General features: G+C 42.3%; 1 protein-coding gene across 1 annotated transcript in view; it reads left to right on the top strand.

Annotated features, from left to right (window-relative positions):
* The first annotated feature begins 1,839 nt into the window (after positions 1-1,839).
* LOC129848673 (sodium-dependent neutral amino acid transporter SLC6A17-like) overlaps positions 1,840-25,438 on the top strand; it is a 35,557-nt gene continuing 11,958 nt past the window's right edge. Inside the window, 4 exon segments of the mRNA XM_055915767.1 lie at positions 1,840-2,027; positions 18,855-19,314; positions 21,407-21,564; positions 25,093-25,219. Of these exon segments, the coding sequence (XP_055771742.1) occupies positions 19,035-19,314; positions 21,407-21,564; positions 25,093-25,219 (565 nt within the window). The 5' untranslated portion in view covers positions 1,840-2,027; positions 18,855-19,034.

The raw sequence follows: 25,438 nt of genomic DNA on the forward strand, positions 1-25,438 counted from the left end.
ACCTATACTTGGATCCTAAATAGTAGGCCGTTTGAGTATGCGAAAACATGTAGTTTTATAATATGTGAAATATTGAAAATCTAGTATACTTTAAATGCCCAGATGTCATACTCATTTTCGTATTTACTCTAATAGAATTCGCTGAACGCTATTGAAGAAGATAATCGTATTTTCACATCCACGTGTGTTCGACAACAGATGATAATCAGAATAGAGGACACACTCAACAAAAATGTAATGTAAGGGAACGGCAGGGAAGAAGCACGATTCCGCATTCAATGACAGCTCAGTATGGATGAGTAGTGTGTTGATATCCATTGCTTAATGCATACGTTTGTACTTAGCAGTACGTTCTAAATAGTATGTAATACGATTAGTACACAGTCGTTTAAGTAAGTAGTGGGGAAGCAATATTTCGGCCACAACCGCTGTCTGTGGTATGATCTTGAGGTTGTTGTGGTAAATTATGCCAGAAGCCATCTCTGGGAGTGTGTCATGGCAGGCCAGATATTGAAATAAAATGTACACTGGATACCTATTACCAGATTGTTACTGAAGTTCAAAGCCCATGCCACCAGACTGCATGTGCCTCTAGGCAGGGGCGCAACTTTGGTTTTAGAAGTGGGTGGGATATAATTATAATTTTTACATTTTATTTATCCAGTCAGATAAACACTCCAAACAGCCTACCTGACCACTCAGAGGCATCTGCATGGTCCTAAAGCACACCAGACCTCATTCCAATGATAAAACTGGGGGGGGACAAAAAAATGCAATTTCAGAATGCCAGTGAAAGTTGCGCCTCTAGGTATCCTGCACAGGCATAGGGTGTATTGGGCTACTTTCTACAAAGGCTGTGTTTCTCTGCATAAAATGAGTGGATGTATAGGTCACTTGTACAAACATGAAATCAATTTAATTTAGATAGAAAGTAAGATATTGTTAGAATACCCAGTAGTAGATGAAACAACTGTGGTAAAGAGGCATTGCTGATGAAAATAATAAAGATGATTTTATATGCAGTCATGTGGAAAGGGAAGGACATAAATAATCTATTGGGTCAGAATGAAAAATGGCCCTATGACACTATCTACCTCCTCTACCCCGTGGTTGTAAAGAATAGTCTGCTGGAAGGCGCATGATTTATGGTCACCCGCGCATCAGTTGGCTGGAGCCACAGAGAAGTGTCGCCTGTGTCTCGATGTCTCAATAAACATTGACCACCACTCTTCCAATAAATGGACCATGTGATGTCTGGGATTTTTTCCATAGCGTCAAAAAGGGATTAACAAATATCATAACATAGTCCTATGTGATTAAGGGGTTGCCTATTATTGTGGGTTCATAGAATAGACTAATATCAAAATGTATTATAGCCTAGAATACATACATTTTAAACTGGTCATAATTATTTTGCCTACAATTAGTACATGTATCTCGTTATCAATTATCTGTGTTTTATTGCATATGTCTCCATAGGTGCTGACAATGCTATTTTTATGAATTGAATTGCCATGAATTTTATCAATCGGAAAAGCATGGTAGTAAGTGACGCAAACATATGCGTCCGACTAATACCAACATATATCTTGACCGTTCTATTTCCAAAGATTTTAGGGGGACTCGGTTAAATACATTCACCCTTACTCCAGATAAATAAATACAAAATACACCTTGGACCACAGGGCGTTCATTTAATTTTCTTCCCCAAATTAAGCAAACGCTTCCTATGTTAAACGCCAGGGTTATTAGATTACTATTATTAGCATGGTGATAACTTGGCAATGTGATCATGTACACGCTTGCGTCACTATGCACTCGCCTGCTCGCCACCCTGCTTGCATGTCAATTGTCAGCCAGAACTGCACGTGATTCGTTCTCTCTCATCCTCTCGCGCTCATACACTGGGTACCACCAGACTAGGTCGAAATTGGCACCGAGCAGAAGTGTTTGCCCCATTCTGGTGTGTTCGAATTGTTTTTACATTGTAAACACTGGATATAGGTTATTTCTTCGAAATATTTAAGGTGAGTAATGCGTTATTGACTTGACATGTTTATACAATCGCCAGGTCCCTGGCGACATCCATCTGTCCAGATTTACCCATCATTAGTCACTAGGCTCGTACGTGTCTCACCTTGTCAATTTGTTTTAATTATTGTTGACGTTTGTTTTTAATTTGTTTTAAACCTAGCTGTATATCAGAGCTGTTCAATAGGGACTGCTTTGCGATATTAAACTATGGGAGAAACAAAGAAGGGGCAATTGTTCGAGCGATTTTGTCCCTATATTGTAATGATAGCAAGGAGTGATTTTTAGTGACACTTGAGAAAACTATTGCTTAGGAACTTACAGGGGGGAACTTGTGTGATCTCATCATGTTTATTATGTGGGGTGAGAGTTGTCCTGGATGATGACATTAAATAGTCATGCTGTCATGAATCACTGGGTTGTGTGACCTTGAGTGCTATATTTACAATCGTCTGGCCAATAATTGTAAGATAATTGCTTACTCAATGGAATAATAGTATATTTGCGTAATTTCTCCATAGTGTTTGTGTTTAAAATGCCAAGCAGACAGAATGACTGATGTTCAGTCCCGGTCTATTGTCGTAGTTCTGAGGGATGACAGGTGTTAGAGCGCTGATCAGATTGATCACCTTTTAGAGCGCTTTCCTATCTGTACTTGGCTGTCGCTTGAGCTTTGTTTTACGACCACAACCTTCAAATCCAGGGCAGTATTTCAGATTGCGGAGTTAGTTGTAGGTGTTGCGATTGAACTTGTTGTATTTAATTCTGTTGAAGGGACCTTATTGGAGAATTAAAACATCCATGCCTTGGGAGAAAATGCAGTGGCATTTTTATTGTTTTTAATCCAAATGAAGTGGCCTTCGTAGGCTATATTGATCCCCATCCGCCAACAAGCATTCTAAAAGACACACACACACACACATCCACACATAGATATCTCCTACAATACATAAACTTGTATTGTAGTATCCTTAGTTCAACATCAGCGACCTCTTCAAGAGGTATGATCTCTTTGTGTTTTGCCTAAGGTGGTGGAATGACAGTCACAAGGTCAAAAGGTTTGAGACCTGGTTGAGGTACCCCTAAAATATGTTACGATGGTGTCAGAAGTGGGATGTTGTGCCCCTTAGGCATTACAGAAGGTCTAGCCAACATATAACGATCTATTCGTTAACCAGAAGAGCAACTTGGCTTATTAACATACATTTGTGTCACTCGGATCCAAAACTAACTGCACTGTCTGATTTACAGTAGGCTTTACAGCGAAAGCATGCCATGCGATTGTTTGAGGACGGCACCCCACATCAAAATATTTTTACACAGGTTTCATAAATTCACAAATAGCGATTAAATATTCACTTACTCTTTGAAAATCTTCCTCTGATTTGTCATCCAAAGGGTCCCAGCTATAATATGTAGTGTCGTTTTGATAGATAAAATCCTTCTTTATTTCCCAAAAAAGTCAGTTTAGTTGGCGCCATCGATTTGAGTAATCGTTCGAACGCAGAGAAAGGAATCCAAAATCTACCGCTAAACTTTGTTAAAACAAGTCATAATACGTTTCTATTGACTCCTCAGATACCCTAAAATGTAATCAGACTATAATATTTCATACAGAAAGAAGTATGTTCAATAGGAAAACAATATTAGCAGGTGCGTCTCCTCTTCATCACACTCGCATACACACATTTCCTAGACTGTGTCCCTGTAGTAAAACTCATTATTCTTACTCGTTTTGGAAGAAACAAGCCTGAAACCTTGAACATTGAGTGCTGACACCCAGTGGAAGCCATAGGAATTGCATACTGGGAGCTAGATTTAATTATTTCCCTATACTTTCCTTTGGAAGAGCATGGACCAAAATCTGGTTGGTTTGTCTTTATATTTTCTCCTACCATATCTATTGCGTCATAGTCTCCTACATTATTTTAACATTTCTACAAACTGTAAAGTGTCTTCTTTCCAATGGTACCAATTATATGCCTATCCTGGCTTCAGGGCCTGAGCAACAGGCAGTTTACTTTGGGCACGTCAGTCAGGCGGAAGTTGAGAAAAAAGGACCCTAGCCTGAAGAAGTTTTAACTCCCACCCGCTTAACCCGTAAGCCAGTCGCACCAATGTGTCAGAGCAACTGACGATTGAGGTCAGCCTGCATGCGCCCGGCCCGCCATAAGGAGTCGCTAGAGCGCAATGAGCCTAGTAAAGCTCCACTGGCCAAACCCTCCCCTAACCTGGACGACGCTGGGCCAATTGTTACCGCCCTATGCGACTCCCGACCACGGCCGGTTGTGATACAACCCGGGTCTGTAGTGACGTCTCTAGCACTGCGATACAGTGCCTTAGACCGCGGCGCCACTCGGGAGAACCATAAAAACATATTATATTCTTATTTACAATAAAAATGTCTACAAAATGACACATTGAATACATTATTTACCTTGAAATTATTTGGGCTACAAAGTAATCTGAAACACAACCGAAACAAACAGCAAATGCATTCAAGAAATTTGTAGACACAAGCTTGATGTAGACATTGCGTGCTGCGAATATGGGACCAAATACTATACTGCGAATATGGGACCAATAGCCTTTTAATATACTGAACAAAAATATCAACACAACATACAACAATGTCTACGATTTTACTGAGTTACAGTTCAAATAAGGAAATCAGTCAATTTAAATAAATTCATTAGGCCCATATCTATGGATTTCACATGAATGGGCAGGGTCGCAGCCATGGGTGGGCCTGGGAGGGCATAGGCCCACCCACTTGGGAGCCAGGCTCACCCACTGTGGAGCCAGGCTGAGGTAATCAGAATATGTTCTTGTTACAAAATGTATTACAGAAATAAATACTCCTCAGTTTATCAGTTGTCCGGGTGGCTGGTTTTAGACGATCCTGCAGGGGAAGAAGCCAGATGTGAAGGTCCTGGTCTGGCGTGGTTACATGTGGTCTGCGGTTGTGAGTCAACTTCAGCACAAGAACTGTTCTTCTGGAGCTTCATGAATGGGTTTTCTTCAGTGCTGTAAAGTACTTAAGTACAAATATTGTAAGTACTGTACTTTACTTTACTATTTATATTTTCTTAAACTTTTACTTAACTACATTCCTAAAGAAAATTATGTACTTTTTACTCCGTACATTTTCCATGACACCCAAAAATAATCGTTACATTTTGAATGCATAGCAGGACAGGAAAATGGTAGAATTCACACACTAATCAGGAGAACATCGCTGGTCATCCTTACTGCCTCTTATCTGGTGGACTCACGAAACACAAATGCTTCATTTGTAAATTGAGTGTGGGAGTGTGCCCCTGGCTATCCGTATATTTAAAAAAATCAAGAAAAATGTGCCATCTGATTTGTTTAATATAAAGAATTTGAAATTATACATATACATTTGACATTTTAATCATTTGGCAGACGCTATTATCCAGAGCGACTTACAGGAGCAAGTACCTTGCTCAAGGGCACATCGACAGATTTTTCCCTTAGTTACTTTTGATACATCAGTAAATTGAAAACCAAATACTGTTACACATTTACTCAAGTACAGTTGAAGTCGGAAGTTTACATACACCTTAGCCAAATACATTAACACTCAGTTTTTCACAATTCTTGACATTTAATTATAGTTAGAATTCCCTGTCTTAGGTCAGTTAGGATCACCACTTTATTTTAAGAATGTGAAATGTCAGAATAATAGTAGACAGAATGATTTATTTCAGCTTTTATTTCTTTCATCACATTCCCAGTGGGTCTGAAGTTTACATACACTCAATTAGTATTTGGTAGCATTGCCTTTAAATTGTTTAACTTGGGTCAAACGTTTAGGGTAGCCTTCCAGAAGCTTCCCACAATAGGTTGGGTGAATTTTGGCCCATTCCTTCTGACAGAGCTGGTGTAACGGAGTCAGGTTTGTAGGCCTCCTTGCTCACACATGCTTTTTGAATTCTGCCCACACATTTTCTATGGGATCGAGGTCATGGCTTTGTGATGGCCATTCCAATACCTTGACTTTGTAGTCCTTAAGCCATTTTGCCACAACTTTGGAAGTATGCTTGGGGTCATTGTCCATTTGGAAGACCCATTTGCGACCAAGCTTTAACTTCCTGACTGATGTCTTGAGATATTGCTTCAATATATCCACATCATTTTCCTGCCTCACAGTGCCATCTGTTTTGTGAAGTGCACCAGTCCCTCCTGCAGCAAAGCACCCCCACAACATGATGCTGCATCACCATGCGCAATGCCAAGCTTCGGCTGGCATTGCAGTGGAAACGCGTTATCTGGAGCAGTGGAAACACGTTCTCTGGAGTGATGAATCACGCTTCACCATCTTGCAGTCCGACGAACAAATCTGGGTTTTGCCAGGAGAAAGCCAGGAGAAAGATACCTGCCCCAATGCATAGTCCCAATGCATAGTGTAAAGTTCGGTGGGGGATGAAAAAGTGTCTCAGGCTGTTTTTCAAGGTTCGGGCTAGGCACCTTAGTGTCTGTGAAGGGAAATATTAACGCTACAGCATATAAGGAAATTCTAGACAATTCTCTGCTTCCAACTTTGTGGCAATAGTTTGGGGAAGGCCCTTTCCTGTTTTAGCATGGCAATACCCCCGTGCACAAGCCAGGTGCATACAGAAATTATTTGTCGACATCGGTGTGGAAGAACTTGACTGGCCTGCACAGAGCCCTGACCACAACCTTCCTAGAGACATTAACGACACTCATGTGTGTCCAATTTACTCATTACGATTTCCCTGTTAAAAGAGGTGTGTTTTCTGTTGTCCTTTGCTGAAGCTTGAATTGTTTACCGTGTGCGGTCGTTTCCTGAGTGAGGTTTCGATTTAGTGTTTGTTTTTTCAAGTGTACTGTGATCCTGTGGCTATCATTTTTCAGAAAAGTATTATGTTTATCCTTAACCACTGATGCCTTGTCTGGTCTCTTCTCTGCACCTGGGTCCAACCTTACCACGTCACAAATGTGTCTCCCTTTGTCTGTTGGAAAGCAGACTGAAGCAGGATTTCCTTTAGGATTTTGCCTGTTTAGCTCCGTTCTGTTTCTTTTTATCCTGAAGAACTCCCTAGTCCTTGCCCATGACAAGCATACCCCTAACATGATGCAGCCACCACCATGCTTGAAAATATGGAGAGTGGTACCCATTGATGTGTTGGATTTTTTCCAAACATAACAATTTGTATTCAGGACAAAAAGTAAATGTTTGTAGTATTACTTTAGTGCATTGTTGCCAACACAATGCATGTTTTGGAATATTTTTTATTCTATATACAGTACCAGTCAAAAGTTGCCACATCTACAGGGTTTTTCTTTGTTCTTACTATTTTTTACATTGTAGAATAATAGTGAAGACATCAAAACTATGAAATAACACATATGGAATCATGTAGTAACTAAATAATATGTGTGAAATTAGATTTAGAATGGACCATTATAATGCACCTGTATCGAAACAGGTGCAGCAGGAAAAAATACATGTCATCTATATATATATATACTGCTCAAAAAAATAAAGGGAACACTTAAACAATGCAATGTAACTCCAAGTCAATGACACTTCTGTGAAATCAAACTGTCCACTTAGGAAGCAACACTGATTGACAATAACATTTGCTGCTGTTGTGCAAATGGAATAGACAACAGGTGGAAATTATAGGCAATTAGCAAGACACCCCCAATAAAGGAGTGGTTCTGCAGGTGGTGAACACAGACCACTTCTCAGTTCCTATGCTTCCTGGCTGATGTTTTGGTCACTTTTGAATGCTGGCGGTGCTTTCACTCTAGTGGTAGCATGAGACGGAGTCTACAACCCACACAAGTGGCTCAGGTAGTGCAGCTCATCCAGGATGGCACATCAATGCGAGCTGTGGCAAGAAGGTTTGCTGTGTCTGTCAGCGTAGTGTCCAGAGCATGGAGGCTCTACCAGGAGACAGGCCAGTACATCAGGAGACGTGGAGGAGGCCGTAGGAGGGCAACAACCCAGCAGCAGGACCGCTACCTCCGCCTTTGAGCAGGAGGAGCACTGCCAGAGCGCTGCAAAATGACCTCCAGCAGGCCACAAATGTGCATGTGTCTGCTCAAACGGTCAGAAACAGACTCCATGAGGGTGGTATGAGGGCCCGACGTCCACAGGTGGGGGTTGTGCTTACAGCCCAACACCGTGCAGGACATTTGGCATTTGCCAGAGAACACCAAGATTGGCAAATTCGCCACTGGCTCCCTGTGCTCTTCACAGATGAAAGCAGGTTCACACTGAGCACGTGACAGACGTGACAGAGTCTGGAGACGCCGTGGAGAACGTTCTGCTGCCTGCAAAATCCTCCAGCATGACCTGTTTGGCGGTGGGTCAGTCAAGGTGTGGGGTGGCATTTTTTGGGGGGCCGCACAGCCCTCCATGTGCTCGCTAGAGGTAGCCTGACTGCCATTAGGTACCGAGATGAGATCCTCAGACCCCTTGTGAGACCATATGCTGGTGCGGTTGGCCCTGGGTTCCTCCTAATGCAAGACAATGCTAGACCTCATGTGGCTGGAGTGTGTCAGCAGTTCCTGCAAGAGGAAGGCATTGATGCTATGGACTGACCCGCCCGTTCCCCAGACCTGAATCCAATTGAGCACATCTGGGACATCATGTCTCGCTCCATCCACCAACGCCACGTTGCACCACAGACTGTCCAGGAGTTGGCGGATGCTTTAGTCCAGATCTGGGAGGAGATCCCTCAGGAGACCATCCGCCACCTCATCAGGAGCATGCCCAGGCGTTGTAGGGAGGTCATACAGGCACGTGGAGGCCACACACACTACTGAGCCTCATTTTGACTTGTTTTAAGGACATTACATCAAAGTTGGCTGTAGTGTGGTTTTCCACTTTAATTTTGAGTGTGACTCCAAATCCAGACCTCCATGGGTTGATAAATTTGATTTCCATTGATAATTTTTGTGTGATTTTGTTGTCAGCACATTCAAGAATATTTCATACATTCAGATCTAGGATGTGTTATTTTAGTGTTCCCTTTATTTTTTTGAGCAGTGTATATATATATAGCAAATGGAGGATGCTTTTTCCAGTGTTTTTTTTTTTCATGCCAGCCAGGTAGGCTATACTCCTTTTGTAAATATAAGCAATGTGCTTAATATTAGGAAAGTTGAACAAGAAAATATATTAGGCCTAGCCTATAGAAAGCTGATCCTATTTTCAGTAGAGGTCATCACTCTGCAGTTGCATAGCCTGTTGAAATGTTGTGCAACATGAGTTCATGGGCTTTCAAAGTGTTTGATTAGATTTTCAAATACATTTGCATTGATGTCAGATTGATTAGAGGGACAATAGAGTGCTCCGTTCCAGGCAGTTAGCAAGTTTGGTAGGCTACTAATGACCATCAGCAGCATCAGAGCTTGGGGAAGCCTAATTACCGTAACTAAATGGCCATGTGGAATTTGACTGCCTTCATGACTTGTGACTGCTGGTGTGGCGGTAATACCATCACCGCAACAGTCCTAGTCACAACAAAATGTGAAAGAAATCAAGAAGTGTGAATATTTTCGGAAGGCACTGTATGCCCTTGGTGACCTATTGATCATGTTTCTCAGGATTGTATTATCTGCATGTTCCTGTTGTCTTTACATCAATCACACACAGGCTATTGCAGGTGTCTTAAACCCTGTTCCTGGAGAGCTACCCTCCCATAGGTTTTTAATCCAGCCCACTTGTAACTAACCTGGTTCAGTTTATCAGCCAGTTATTTATTAGAATCAGGTGTGCTGGATTAGGTTTGGAGTGAGCCTACATGATCAATAGCCTAGATTTCAGAACAAAACTTTGCTCAAATCAAATCAAATTTTATTTGTCACATACACATGGTTAGCAGATGTTAATGCGAGTGTAGCGAAATGCTTGTGCTTCTAGTTCCGACAATGCAGTAATAACCAACGAGTAATCTAACCTAACAATTCCACAACTACTACCTTATACACACAAGTGTAAAGGGATAAAGAATATGTACATAAGGATATATGAATGAGTGATGATACAGAACGGCATAGGCAAGATGCTGTAGATGGTATAGAGTACAGTATATACATATGAGATGAGTAATGTAGGGTATATAAACATAAAGTGGCATAGTTTAAAGTGGCTAGTGATACATGTATTACATAAAGATGGCAAGATGCAGTAGATGATATAGAGTACAGTATATACATATGAGATTAGTAATGTAGGATATGTAAACATTATATTAAGTGGCATTGTTTAAAGTGGCTAGTGATACATTTTTACATAATTTCCATCAATTCCCATTATTAAAGTGGCTGGAGTTGAGTCAGTATGTTGGCAGCGGCCACTAAATGTTAGTGGTGGCTGTTTAACAGTCTGATGGCCTTGAGATAGAAACTGTTTTTCAGTCTCTCGGTCCCTGCTTTGATGCACCTGTACTGACCTCGCCTTCTGGATGATAGCGGGGTGAACAGGCAGTGGCTCGGGTGGTTGTTGTCCTTGATGATCTTTATGGCCTTCCTGTGACATCGGGTGGTGTAGGTGTCCTGGAGGGCAGGTAGTTTGCCCCCGGTGATGCGTTGTGCAGACCTCACTACCCTCTGGAGAGCCTTACGGTTGTGGGCGGAGCAGTTGCCGTACCAGGCGGTTATACAGCCCGACAGGATGCTCTCGATTGTGCATCTGTAGAAGTTTGTGAGTGCTTTTGGTAACAAGCCGAATTTCTTCAGCCTCCTGAGGTTGAAGAGGCGCTGCTGTGCCTTCTTCACAACGCTGTCTGTGTGGGTGGACCAATTCAGTTTGTCCGTGATGTGTACACCGAGGAACTAAAAACTTACTACCCTCTCCACTACTGTCCCGTCGATGTGGATAGTGGGGTGCTCCCTCTGCTGTTTCCTGAAGTCCACAATCATCTCCTTTGTTTTGTTGACGTTGAGTGTGAGGTTATTTTCCTGACACCACACTCCGAGGGCCCTCACCTCCTCCCTGTAGGCCGTGTCGTCGTTGTTGGTAATCAAGCCTACCACTGTAGTGTCGTCCGCAAACTTGATGATTGAGTTGGAAGCGTGCATGGCCACGCAGTCGTGGGTGAACAGGGAGTACAGGAGAGGGCTCAGAAGGCACCCTTGTGGGGCCCCAGTGTTGAGGATCAGCGGGGTGGAGATGTTGTTACCTACCCTCACCACCTGGGGGCGGCCCGTCAGGTAGTCCAGTATCCAGTTGCACAGGGCGGGGTCGAGACCCAGGGTCTCGAGCTTGATGATGAGTTTGGAGGGTACCATGGTGTTAAATGCTGAGCTGTAGTCGATGAACAGCATTCTCACATAGGTATTCCTCTTGTCCAGATGGGTTAGGGCAGTGTGCAGTGTGGTTGCGATTGTGTTGTCTGTGGACCTATTGGGTCGGTAAGCAAATTGGAGTGGGTCTAGGGTGTCAGGTAGGGTGGAGGTGATATGGTCCTTGACTAGTCTCTCAAAGCACTTCATGATGACGGAAGTGAGTGCTACGGGGTGGTAGTCGTTTAGCTCAGTTACCTTAGCTTTCTTGGGAACAGGAACAATGGTGGCCCTCTTGAAGCATGTGGGAACAGCAGACAGGGATAAGGATTGATTGAATATGTCCGTAAACATACCAGCCAGCTGGTCTGCGCATGCTCTGAGGACGCAGCTGGGAATGCCGTCTGGGCCTGCAGCCTTGCGAAGGTTAACACGTTTAAATGTTTTACTCACCTCGGCTGCAGTGAAGGAGAGCCCGCAGGTTTTGGTAGCGGGCCGTGTCAGTGGCACTGTATTGTCCTCAAAGCGAGCAAAAAAGTTATTTAGTCTGTCTGGGAGCAAGACATCCTGGTCCGCGACGGGGCTGGTTTTCTTTTTGTTATCCGTGATTGACTGTAGACCCTGCCACATACCTCTTGTGTCTGAGCTGTTGAATTGCGACTCTACTTTGTCTCTATACTGGCACTTAGCTTGTTTGATTGCCTTGCGGGAGGGAATAGCTACACTGTTTGTATTCGGTCATGTTTCCGGTCACCTTGCCCTGGTTAAAAGCAGTGGTTCGCGCTTTCAGTTTCATGCGAATGCTGCCATCAAACCACGGTTTCTGGTTTGGGAATGTTTTAATCGTTGCTGTGGGTATTACGTCGCCGATGCACTTTCTAATGAACTCGCTCACCGAATCAGCGTATTCGTCAATGTTGTTGTTGGACGCAATGCGGAACATATCCCAATCCACGTGATCGAAGCAGTCTTGAAGCGTGGAATCAGATTGGTCGGACCAGCATTGAACAGACCTGAGCGCTGGAGCTTCTTGTTTTAGTTTCTGTTTGTAGGCTGGAAGCAACAAAATGGAGTTGTGGTCAGCTTTTCCGAAAGGAGGGCGGGGGAGGGCCTTATATGCGTCGCGGAAGTTAGAATAACAATGATCCAGGGTTTTACCAGCCCTGGTAGCACAATCGATATGCTGATAGAATTTAGGGAGTTTTGTTTTCAGATTAGCCTTGTTAAAATCCCCAGCTACGATGAATGCAGCCTCAGGGTGTGTGGTTTCCAGTTTACATAGAGTCAGATAAAGTTCGTTCAGGATCATCGATGTGTCTGCTTGGGGGGGAATATATGCGGCTGTGATTATAATCGAAGGGAATGGGAGGTACTCAATGGGAGTACCTCAGCGCTATTTAAATATTCCTTAAAGGCTTTTGTTTGTCTGTGAAGTAAATTATCACACAGCATCAACTCTACAGAGAAGTAAATGCCAAAAAGACACATCTTACAGCTGTGCATGTTTTTGCGGCGCATGTTTGTTTTTTGCTAAAGTGATTTAGTCAGTGCAATTTTTTAAATTTGTTTTTATTCAAAGCAGCTGGCCCCAAATACATTTTCATTTGTTATCTAGATATTCACTGACAATATAGGTATAGGTAACTGTTACGGCTATCGTCATATTCTTCCTCCTCCTCGGACGAGGAGAGGCGAGACGGATCAGACCAATACGCAGAGTGGTTAGTGTTCATAATGATTTATTAAAACGAAACTGAATACTGAATTACAAAACAAATAAACGAAGTGCATAAACCGATACAGTACCGTGTGGTGCAACAAACACAGACACGGAAACAAACACCCACAAAACACACGTGAACCCAGGCTGCCTAAGTATGATTCTCAATCAGGGACAACGATTGACAGCTGTCTCTGATTGAGAATCATACCCGGCCGAACACAAACATCCCAACATAGAAAATCAAACATAGACAAACCCACCCAACTCACGCCCTGACCAACTAAATAAATACAAGAAAAAGGAAAACAGGTCAGGAACGTGACAGTAACAATATAGGTAAAGTGCTGCAGACTGTTCCACCTAAACTCTTAGCCCTCACTGCAGCCGTTATAACACACACAATGGCTTTCAAATTATGTAAAAGTCACCTAGTACTTGTATTTTTATAAATCTTGTCTGTGGTGATCTGAACACCAGCTGGCAGTTGTTGGCGTGTTTTCATGGCACAGTTGCTCTGTAGGCGGAGTGACGCAGCTGTTGATATTGAATTTCGGAACCAATGCAGATCTTGTCCAGAGTTAATGCCCATGGGATTATATAGAGGTTCCCATGCAAATTGTTAATGAGCGTGGATTATTTATTTCATCATGAGCTGTACAGGACATGTATGCAACGCAAGGCAGAAAGGGTTATGTTTTCATTAGATACGTTCACGTGACCCGATGTTGACATGTATAATATAAAATGGTTGTTGTGTGCTGGAAGAGACTATACACTGTATGTGTATACACTTATGTACTCTTTATAAGGAATTATGTGAATCATGTGGAATATTCTTGTTTAACTTTATACATAGGATTTGGGGTAAATTAAAATATACCGTTTTTTTTAAATACAGTTAAATACAGGAAATTATTGCTCTTTGTTGCTTTGCTCTGTCTGGGCTTTTGTAGGCCTACTATACTGTTTACTACAATAGCTGTTTACTTTGTATGTGTGAGGTTCAGTTTATTGTAGAGTTTTTGCACAAGAGAAAGTGGGAGGAGAAGAGATGTACATGCAGAGTTAGTGACTGATAGTGATTGTCGTGACCAGAAGAAGTGCATCACTGCTGTTGTATCATACTGTAAAAGATGGGGCTGTCAAAATGTTGCCACAGCCCTGTATGTCCTCTGTGTGACCTCCATTTCTAACCTTCCCCTACTTCATATGGCCATCACCCAGTCAGTTCTTAACAAAAGTAAATAAAGGATTACTAAGTGAACAGTCATCTCCCACATCGGTTAGCTCTGTTGTTTTTGCTGTCTCTCTGTCCCCCAGAATAGGATGTGGCCCTCACATATCCCATAGGGCTTTGCTGCCCTGTATTTCCGTAGATGGTGGACTTTTATAATGGCTGAGAAGTGACTCTCTCAATAAGTAATGAGCCTACGCCAGGCTTGTGATGTGGATCAAGAGAATGCATGACTGCGGATCATCCAGCCCCTCCCTTGTACTGACTGACTTCCTCCATTATGTTTGGGCTGAACCAGCAGCTCCATGAAAAAGCGGGAGAGAATCCTGCTGCAATACTTCCGAGGATTAGGGGATTTACAGGAAAAAGCTTCCGAAAGTTAAGCTTACAGGACAGGAAAATGAAGTAGGACAATTGGTAACATTGGGAATATCTGAAACCAAAACACTGTTAGAGGTAGGGGCCTAATCTGCTTTTTCAGTGACAGCTTTGTGGGGAAATGAGTCCACAGGTAGACGAAACACATTTAACAAGTTGCTACCCCCTCTCTCTTCATGTAAGAGAAGGGTTAGTTAATTGGACGTGACCAATGTTCCCGCAAGAAAAATGTGTCACTGAGCAAATTTCAGGTCTGCTGAGCGCAAACTTGAACATTGTGAAAATTGTGTGCAACTTCCAGAACATGTTTACTGTGAACACTGAGGCTGTTCCCGCTTTACGTTACAGTTTTAACTGTTGTCATGTAGGCTACTGTGGGTATTTGATCATATTGTAGGCCTGCCAGAGTGGCCTACCATCAAAAACAATGGAGAAAATGCATCCCATAACATTTTAACATGGAACTAGCTGTTCTATCATTCAGCTTACAGTAGCAGCCAATGTGTATTGTTCAATATAGGCCTACATTCAATGAGACTTAAAAAAAAAAAAAAAACACAGTGCTTGACATTAACCTGTTTATCCACTTGTCCATCAGACAAGGAGGTCACTGAAAATGTTATGTTGTTTGATGCAAGAAACCACTTTACAAAATAAAATACATTATTATTCCGATACCATTATTACAGAGATTCAGACAAATTATCTTACCCTCTGCCTATTGGCTACTTAGGCTTGAATAAGCTGTCTCAAAATATAACACTGCTCCTTTAAGACAAAAAAAAGCTCTCTGACTCGCTTTTCAAAGATCTGAAAAAAAGAACTGTACACATTATGTGCACTTGTAGGAAGCGATCACTCCCCTATTGCTGATTACAAATGATCAATAACTGGGCTAGTAACTCACTAACTAGCAAAGGATTATAACATAATGTGCACACGTGGCTACATGCAGCTCTTGCTTTGATCACAAGTGCATTTACTCATGACCGCTCATGCTATTAAAACAGTCCAGTTCAAAGTAAATGAAACAGATCCATATATGGCAATGGTCTATTTGCATATAGGCCTATTGCAGCTCTGATTGTTTATGCCTCACCGGTCTGTGTAGAATACGGGCTGAGTAGTGCGTGTCAATGCAGTAGAATCCTAATCCGATGCATTGTGCCTACAACAAAATCTCTTGCATAGTTAGTTTTGTTTCAGTATGTTGCTTTGAAAGTGGCGAATATTGCATTCATTCGATCACAATTGCCACCGCAAAGGGAAACGTTGATAGTGTTAACAGGGAAAACTCTAAAACAGTGGGCACCAACCTTTTCTGAGGCAAGATCACTTTGAGTCAAAATGCATAACTTAAAAAAACGTAAGCCTATGCAACATTAACCAATTTAAAAACAGTCCTGTAGCAATGAGGCTTGTGCAGTAAGCTATAGGCCCAATACATTATCACCGCATATTGGCTTTGCTTGAATGCCCTGACAATGCATTGTTGTTCGGGGTATTTTTTTTAATGATATTTAAACATTTGAGGTAGGCTATATGATCACACTGGTAATAGATCCGTCGTATTTCTTGTGAAGCACAGCTGAGTGAGCATACGTTTAAATATTTTTATTTAAATTTTACTGGGCTGATTGTTCCTGCATCTGATGGTCAGTCTCAGTAGAGGGAGAGAGCTGTAGACTGAGGGTCTGTCTCTCAACATCCCTCTGTTCTCCCTTTCCTACACTGACACTGACCAAAAAGTGACACTGTCTTCCAGCTGATGGCGAAACTCGAGTCGCACCACATTTTTTCTGCCTCATGCACAAATTGATGTTGTTACTCCTATTGAACAGAGAAAGTGAAATATTCCTCAATATTAAAGACCCAAGCTACTAATAATAACAACGCATGGCTATTAATACACTTTCCTACTCATTCATTACTGCTGAGGTGCTTGTTGTAGCGCTGAGTGGAAGTAGGCAGAACGAGCATTTTATGCAGGGGCGCAATTTTTCACTGGGGACGTGAAATATAATTTTTGGCCCCCCCGCCTAGTTTCGTGATACAAAACTAGGCAACGGTGTGCTTTGGGACCATGCCGACACCTCCGAGCGATGTCCCCCCCACTTCTAAAACCAAAGTTGCACCCCTGATTTTATGGTTTATAAAAGTGTTGAATACAAAGTGTTGATAGTGCTGAGTAAGAACTTAAACATGAACTCACTCATAAAAACACCATCTCTTTTCTGTATTTGTTGACAGTCTCTCTAGTCACGGTTTTAAACATTTTAAAATCTCACAGTATCAACTTTGCTGTAGATTCCTTTTATGCCTGCTACATTACTGCAGACACGGTCATCTGAGCCATCCGATTGGCCAGCTGTAGTCCTATAGTGCACTTGATTTGCTCTCTGGGCCTGCCGGGAAGGTAGACTTTGTACCTTCAGACACATGAAATGGTTAGAAATGGCAACAGTTCGCCTACCCAGCGCAGGGCACCTGCCACCAACAACCCGAGACAAATAAAAAAAATATGAACACAATGCTTTATCGTTGGCATCTTGGAGAGGCGATCGACTGGTTGGTGACCACTGCTCTAGAAAGTTGAATGAAGTTTAATCTCGTGCTTCTCTCTGTGGGAGGATATTTTGTGCGCAGCTTAGAGGGAACATTGGATGTGACCTTGAGATGTAAATACAAGGGGATATATATCAGTGTGTGCTCTTAAGCATACGGTATGAGGCCTAAAAATGAATTGCAAATGAATGAATGGAAAATGAATGGCATTTCAATTAATGGCAACCTGCAATACAGTTTAATTAAATTAGTGGCTGCAGTGGATATGTGGAGGTTATTATAATTACTTTGAGTACCTCTAAGAAATTATTTGTTGTAGTGAGGAGGGAGCTTCATTCTTGTGGAAGTCTAGTTAAGTTAACGCAACCACCCACACTTGTGTTGTCTTTAAGGCCACTAGACTAGAGACTCGACTGTGTTATAGACCTGCATCTTATTACAAGCCTGGCTAAGCACTAAATGGAACAGGGTAATTGTGTCAGTGATCCTGTGTCTGAAGTATTGCTTGAGGCCCACAGTGACACAGGAAGATATGCCAACCTAACTTGCAATGAAAACAAGTGCCTTGTCAGGATTTAAGGATTTTAGTGGAAATTAACCCTCTCATCTATTAAGGACAGTTTTAATGTGACAATATACACTGCTCAAAAAAATAAAGGGAACACTTAAACAACACAATGTAACTCCAAGTCAATCACACTTCTGTGAAATCAAACTGTCCACTTAGGAAGCAACACTGATTGACAATAAATTTCACATGCTGTTGTGCAAATGGAATAGACAAAAGGTGGAAATTATAGGCAATTAGCAAGACACCCCCCAAAACAGGAGTGATTCTGCAGGTGGTGACCACAGACCACTTCTCAGTTCCTATGCTTCCTGGCTGATGTTTTGGTCACTTTTGAATGCTGGCGGTGCTCTCACTCTAGTGGTAGAATGAGACGGAGTCTACAACCCACACAAGTGGCTCAGGTAGTGCAGTTCATCCAGGATGGCACATCAATGTGAACTGTGGCAAAAAGGTTTGCTGTGTCTGTCAGCGTAGTGTCCAGAGCATGCAGGCGCTACCAGAAGACAGGCCAGTACATCAGGAGACGTGGAGGAGGCCGTAGGAGGGCAACAACCCAGCAGCAGGACCGCTACCTCCGACTTTGTGCAAGGAGGTGCACTGCCACAGCCACAGTTCGCATTGATGTGCCATCCTGGATGAACTGCACTACCTGAGCCACTTGTGTGGGTTGTAGACTCCGTCTCATGCTACCACTAGAGTGAGAGCACCGCCAGCATTCAAAAGTGACCAATAGGAACTGAGAAGTGGTCTGTGGTCACCACCTACAGAATCACTCCTGTTTTGGGGGGTGTCTTGCTAATTGCCTATAATTTCCACCTTTTGTCTATTCCATTTGCACAACTGCATGTGAAATTTATTGTCAATCAGTGTTGCTTCCTAAGTGGACAGTTTGATTTCACAGAAGTGTGATTGACTTGGAGTTACATTGTGTTTTTTAAGTGTTCCCTTTATTTTTTTGAGCAGTGTATTAAATGGCCTCCGTGTTTACTATATTGCTTTGTAAAATAGTAAAAGCCTTCAAGTGACTTGCAGTGACAGATTTTATTTATGTTTTTCTCTCACAGGACCAAAGCCCAAATCCGGAGCCCTGCGCTTACTCTCTCTTCTCAACGTCTGGCACCTAGTATCCAACCCCTCTACTTCGTAGCTACAGTACACTCTGAACTCTCCCTCTCTTTCTGTCTCTCTGTCTGTCTCTCTCTCTCTGCGCCGACCCCCTCCCAGCTCCCCCCTCAGCATCCCTGATGCGTAAGAACAGTAAGGTGACGCAGCGTGAGCATACCAGTGAGCATGTCACAGAGTCGGTGGCAGACCTGCTCGCTCACGAAGCGCCGCTTGACTACAAGAACAGTTCTCTGAATGTTGGAGGGGTACCCGGGAAGAAGATTGTTCTCGAGCCCCCCGAGAACGATGGCCGCCCGGCCTGGAACAGCAAACTTCAGTACATTCTGGCCCAGGTGGGCTTCTCTGTGGGGCTAGGAAACGTCTGGCGCTTCCCTTACCTGTGCCAAAAGAATGGAGGAGGTGAGTGGCAGACCGCGCCCCATAAGGGCTGGCTGACTAAATAGAATCAAAACTGAATAACTCTTTCACAAAATATAGAACAATAATTATTATTAAGTCAATGGATGAGCAAGGTCATTTCCTCCTCATCTTCCTGTCTGCCTCTGATGAAGAGTCTAGCGGCTTCCTGGCAGCTCAGTGACCCAGACTGTAAGAATGACATGCCAGGTACACTGGCCTGCCATCACAGTCAGGCTGGGCTGCCAAGAGAAAAGCACAGCTCCACAAACACCACTCTAAATATAGCTGTGCTATCGATTACTACTGGCACTGGGGCAGGCCAAGGCTCAACTGATACTCTGATCAACATGAAAGGGATACTCTCAATTAAACATTAATGCTCTGTATTGTGATGATGATTTGATTTATTTTGTCATGTAGTTACAGGTGCACATTGTAAGTCTTTGCTGGTATAGTAGTTCAGAACACCCCTATTTGTTAGGGCAGGTTGGCATTGATGTACTGGAGGCAGCTCTGCAGAGTGGTCACTAGCTGATTTTTAACCTAACCTAACTCTAACCTTAACCACCCTGCAAAACCCTAATGACTAGCCCTAACATTACACGAAGGCAAATTTTGACTTTGCAGCTGGCTCATCTAGTGGAAATTGCTCAGATTTCTTACAATTTATGTTTTGTACTTGACAGTGTTTTGCAGAATGTGCTAAATTTAGCTTCTGCACTCCCTTGCTCTAACATAACCTAACCGCTCTACCATAAATGGATAAAAACTTGCCCCATCAGTTTTAATGAGCATCACAACTCTGACCATTACAGCAGCATAAAAGACCACATCTCTTACCTCTGGTCATAGAAATGACGATTAGGCATGCTCAATTCACCTCCGAAACCTCACAGTCTCCCTGTCTTCACCAGATAATGACTGATGTGTTTGGTGCACCAGCCCTGTTCTCTCACACACCTTCTCTTCCTGATTTATTGCTAATAGGCAGGATTTAAAGGCTCCTATACCCAAGCAGCCTCGTCGTTTTACCAGGAGAACGGACATCTTTCACCCCCTAATTTACCTCCAGGCAGCAAATTACAGCCACATGAAATGGCTCTGTGGTGTTAGGTGGTTATCGCTCTGGGCCTTCTTCCCCCTTCTCTCTCTCTCCTTCTCCCCTTCCAGCGTTCTCTGCTTCTCTTTCATACACATGTCTTTACCTCAGTTTGCATGCTATACAGTATATCAGGACTGTTAGCTGGCCCCAGCTCAGATAGGCTGCAATTGATTGCAAAAAGTTATATATATTTTCTTTTAATACAATTTCTTACCTACATCCAATGACCTGGTTCTATTTCTTCTTGATCTCATGTTGTTTTGACATTAGTAACAACTCAATTAAAACAAAACATGGAACTGCCATCTGTGTCCAGTGGGTTATGAGCTCTAGGCTATGTAACTGGTACTCCTGAAGTATTATTAGTGATAGTGCTCCAGCGTAAGTCTTAGCATCCTGATGATCAAACATAGTAACATCCAGATTAAGCCTCTCTTGGATTAAGCTGGGAAGCACCACATTTAGACATCCCCCATAATTCAAATCAAATACTAAAATAGACCTTAGTAAATCACTGGTTGGATGGGCTCTGACTTGCAGGGTGGGAGAGTAATAGTGACAAGTGATGCAGAACTGTCAAGTACAAACAGACAGACACCATAGTGTCCTGAGGCTCAGATCTCTGGCCTCTCCCCTGACTCACTGAGTTGGACTTCATGACCATCAACTAGAGGGTTTGTCTTCCTGTCACCCAGTCTGTCCACCTCTCCCCTTCCCCTCTGTCTTTGTAATGATACACAATTAATTATAATTAGTATTCTAGAAACAGCTCAGAAGAATAGAGCCAGGGTCCACAGTAAATGTTAAGTCTCTCCATTGATTCAGCAAGGGAGACAATTGAAACTTGTGCATTATTTCAAAGGAAAGGTTTTCCACATTTTACACAATGCTTAGTACTGTAATATCACACATACAGTATGTGTACTACTCATGTACCTAATTGTCTATTGGGAGAAATATAGCATGATCACTTTGACCCCTTTCTTTCAGGTGCCTATCTGGTCCCGTATTTCATCCTCCTCATCCTCATCGGCGTCCCGCTCTTCTTCCTGGAGCTAGCGGTGGGCCAGAAGATCCGACGTGGGAGCATTGGGGTGTGGAACTACGTGTGCCCCCACCTGGGTGGGATAGGGGTGTCCAGTCTAATGGTGAGTGACAGGGAGGATGGTGTATTTGGTTTAAGGTTGCCTATTATATCACCCTTTGGTTGAAGTTGAGGCTGGAAATCAGTTTAACTGATCATCCTCCAATCATCAGCTACATAATGCTATAAGTTTTAACATTATTTTGGTTATGTAATCTGTTTATGTTCTGAAGTGCTTGTTCCACGTAACAAAATAGACAGTGTCCCAAGAGAAAAACAGTGTGACTGACCACAGTGCACTCCAGAGGGAAACAGAGAGGGTCAGTCAGTGTGATAAGGATAATGGATGCTGGATGTGGTGTTTATCACCGGGAGCTTCGATGAATGGGCTCTGATTTCAATAGAAACTCTCTACGTCAGTGACTGTGTGATTTATTAAGTATACTATTGTCTGCATATACCAACACTTTGCGGACTCCCCTGACTATCTCCATGCTTGGCTGCTTTAGTATACTGTTTTTACCACATGCATTGCGGTGCTTTCACCAGCGCTCTATTTAACACCCTCCAACCCGAATCTCTTTAAAAACTTCTTATGGCTGGGATCCCGTGCAGGGCGCCAAATTCAAAACAACAGAAATCTCATAATTAAAATTTCTCAGACATACAAGTATTTTACACCATTTTAAAGAAAAACTTGTTGTTAATCCCACCACAGTGTCCGATTTCAAAAAGGCTTTACGACGAAAGCACAACATATCATTATGTTAGGTCAGCACCTATTCACAGAAAAACACAGCCATTTTTCCAGCCTAAGAGAGGAGTCACAAAAAACAGAAATAGAGTTAAAATTAATCACTAACCTTTGATGATCTTCATCAGATGACACTCATAGGACTTCATGTTACACAATACATGTATGTTTTGTTCGATAAAGTGAATATTTATATCCAAAAATCTCAGTTTACATTGGCGCGTTATGTTCAGTAATGTTTTGCCTCCAAAACATCCAGTGATTTTGCAGAGAGCCACATCAATTTACAGAAATACTCATAATAAACATTGATAAAAGATACAAGTATTATACATGGAACTTTAGATAGACCTCTCCTTAATGCAATCGCTGTGTCAGATTTAAAAACAGAAAAAGCACACCATACTATAATCTGAATACAGCGCTCAGAGCCCAAACAAGCCATGAAGATATCCGCCATGTTGTGTAGTCAACAGATGTCAGAATAGCATTATAAATATTCACTTACCTTTGATGATCTTCATCAGAATGCACTCCCAGGAATCCCAGTTCCACAAATGTTTGATTTGTTCCATAAAGTCCATAATTTATGTCCAAATACCTCCTTTTTTTTGCACGTTCAGTACACAATCCAAACTCACGATGCGCGGGCAAGTCCATGTGAAAGTTCAGACGAAAAGTCATATTACAGTTCGTAGAAACATTTCAAACAAAGTATAGAATCAATCTTTAGGATGTTTGTAACATAAATCTTCAATAATGTTCCTTTCCTTTGTCTTCAGAAATGCAATGGAACGCAAGCTAACTCTCTCACGTGAGGGGGCGTGGTCAGCTCATGGCACTCTGCTAGACCCCTGACTCAAAGAGCCCTCACCCCCCCCTTCACAGTAGAAGCATCAAACAAGGTTCTAAAGACTGTTGACATCTAGTGGAAGCCTTAGGAAGTGCAATATGACCAATATCCCACTGTATATTCGATAGGCGATGAGTTGAAAAACTACAAACCTCAGATTTCCCACTTCCTGGTTGGATTTTTTCTCAGGTTTTTGTCTGCCATATGAGTTCTGTTATACTCACAGACATCATTCAAACAGTTTTAGAAACTTCAGAGTGTTTTCTATCCCAATCTACTAATAATATGCATATATTAGCAACTGGGCCTGAGTAGCAGGCAGTTTACTTTGGGCACCTTATTCATCCAAGCTACTTAATACTGCCCCCAGCCATAAGAATTTTAAAGGCCCAATTCAGTCGTTTTTATCTCAATGTCAAATTATTTCTAGGGAATAGTTAAGTACTTTACTGTAATAGTTTTCCAATAAAAAAAAAAAACTTTAGCAAAAAACTATTTCTCAAGCTAGAATTTTGTTTGGACTGTCTGGGAGTGGTCTGAGTGGGGAGGGGGCGGGATATGTCATCTGAAAACTAGCTGTTATTGGCAGAGAGGTTTGGAACTCTCTTTGTTATTGGTCTATATTAACTTATACCGTCTAGTGATGTCACCAGGCAAGCCAAAACTCCACCGTGCAAAACCTGCTGATTAGAAAGTTCTGTGCAGATTGTATTTTCAACCAGCAACTATCAGGAAATAACACTTATCAAATTTCTTCACTTTTACATTGTTAGTTTCATCACTTGCTGTACATTATGATACAAAACATTAGGGGAAAATGAATTCTGACTGCACTGGGCTTTTAAGATAAAAGCTGTTGATCATGCTTTCTGTGTACATGCCAGTTTGATAGGAGGGATCAATTTAAACTGCTCCAGGTCTTGAATTTGGCATATTGGACATTTTGTGACTCACATCACATAATCTCACTGTCACAACATCACATAACATTCCAACCTCCCGCTTTAATAAGAGATAGGTGGATCATTTATTTTGGGAAACTTTCACTGTCCATTTCTGAATATTGTGAGAGGAAATATACCTTGTGTAAATCTGTTGAACTGGAATGTATAATCACTAATGAGGCAAACTCTCTTTAGGGGATAGATATGCCTTGATTTAATTGAGCATAGCAGGTCTCAACATGGTTCCCCATGTCTGCATCACCTTACACAGCTCAAAACAAACATACTCTGTGTTATTATGATGGAGAAAGCTATCTCACATTCTTCATTCCATAAGATGTGACATAGAAAGTTGTATGAGTCAGTAATGTAGAAAAGGACTATAAAGATGAGTAATATGGATAATGTCCTAGATAATGAGAGAGAGGCAGAGATGGTAGGGGGGGGTTAGGGTGTGAGAGAGAGACAACCCCTCGTTGGTGTTGTACGTGACTGAGAGTGGCAGCTATAAATACCTCTTAAGAGATCACTGTGGAAATGGCTGAACGAGTGTACTTCAATTATTCATGGATTTCCCAACCTTGTTTAGCTTCTGCCTGTCCTTGTTGACATGGATGCTCAAAAGATTTAGCAGACACTCTTATCCTGATTACACTCTTATCCTAATAGACAGGTAGTGTTAAGAGCCTTGCTCAAGGGCACATTGACAGATTTTTAACATAGTTATCTCTGGTATTCAAACCAGAGACCTTTTGGTCACTGGCCCAATGCTTGTAACCACTAGGCTATCTGCCACCCTAGGAACATGAGAAAATAACATACTCCTGCCTATATAGACCATCTGAATAAGAAATATATTGAAATTGCCTCTCACGGTACAGTAGTGTATATATCGATATTCACACATGCACTTGCCATTTGACTGAAAGAGTGGCATCAACCAGCAGTGACAGGGACTCGTGCAGAGGAGCACCTCAGAGGTAATTGTGAGTTCCATTGGACTTTCTTACTCTAACAGACTCTACCTCTCCTACATTCCAGGTGTGTGGCTTTGTGGGGCTCTACTACAACGTCATCATCGGCTGGAGCATCTTCTACTTCTTCCAGTCCTTCCAGTACCCACTGCCATGGGCCGAATGCCCTATCAGGAGGAATGGATCATTAGCCAGTGAGTGGATGCCAGATCTGAACATCGGGACAGAGGAGAGATGCAGAGGGCAAACAGAATGGAGTCATATAACTCCTCTGAACTGTTTGATAAAGCCCAAGCAGCTGGGTGACCATGACCAATGTGGTTTGCCACAGTTTGTCTCGCAAACTAGAAAGGATTCAATGAATATTGAATTAAACCTCTCTCCTTTTTTTAATAAGGCCTGTATTTGATTAA

The sequence above is a fragment of the Salvelinus fontinalis genome, chromosome 3 (genome assembly GCF_029448725.1).
Source record: "Salvelinus fontinalis isolate EN_2023a chromosome 3, ASM2944872v1, whole genome shotgun sequence".
In the NCBI taxonomy this organism is placed as follows: domain Eukaryota; kingdom Metazoa; phylum Chordata; class Actinopteri; order Salmoniformes; family Salmonidae; genus Salvelinus; species Salvelinus fontinalis.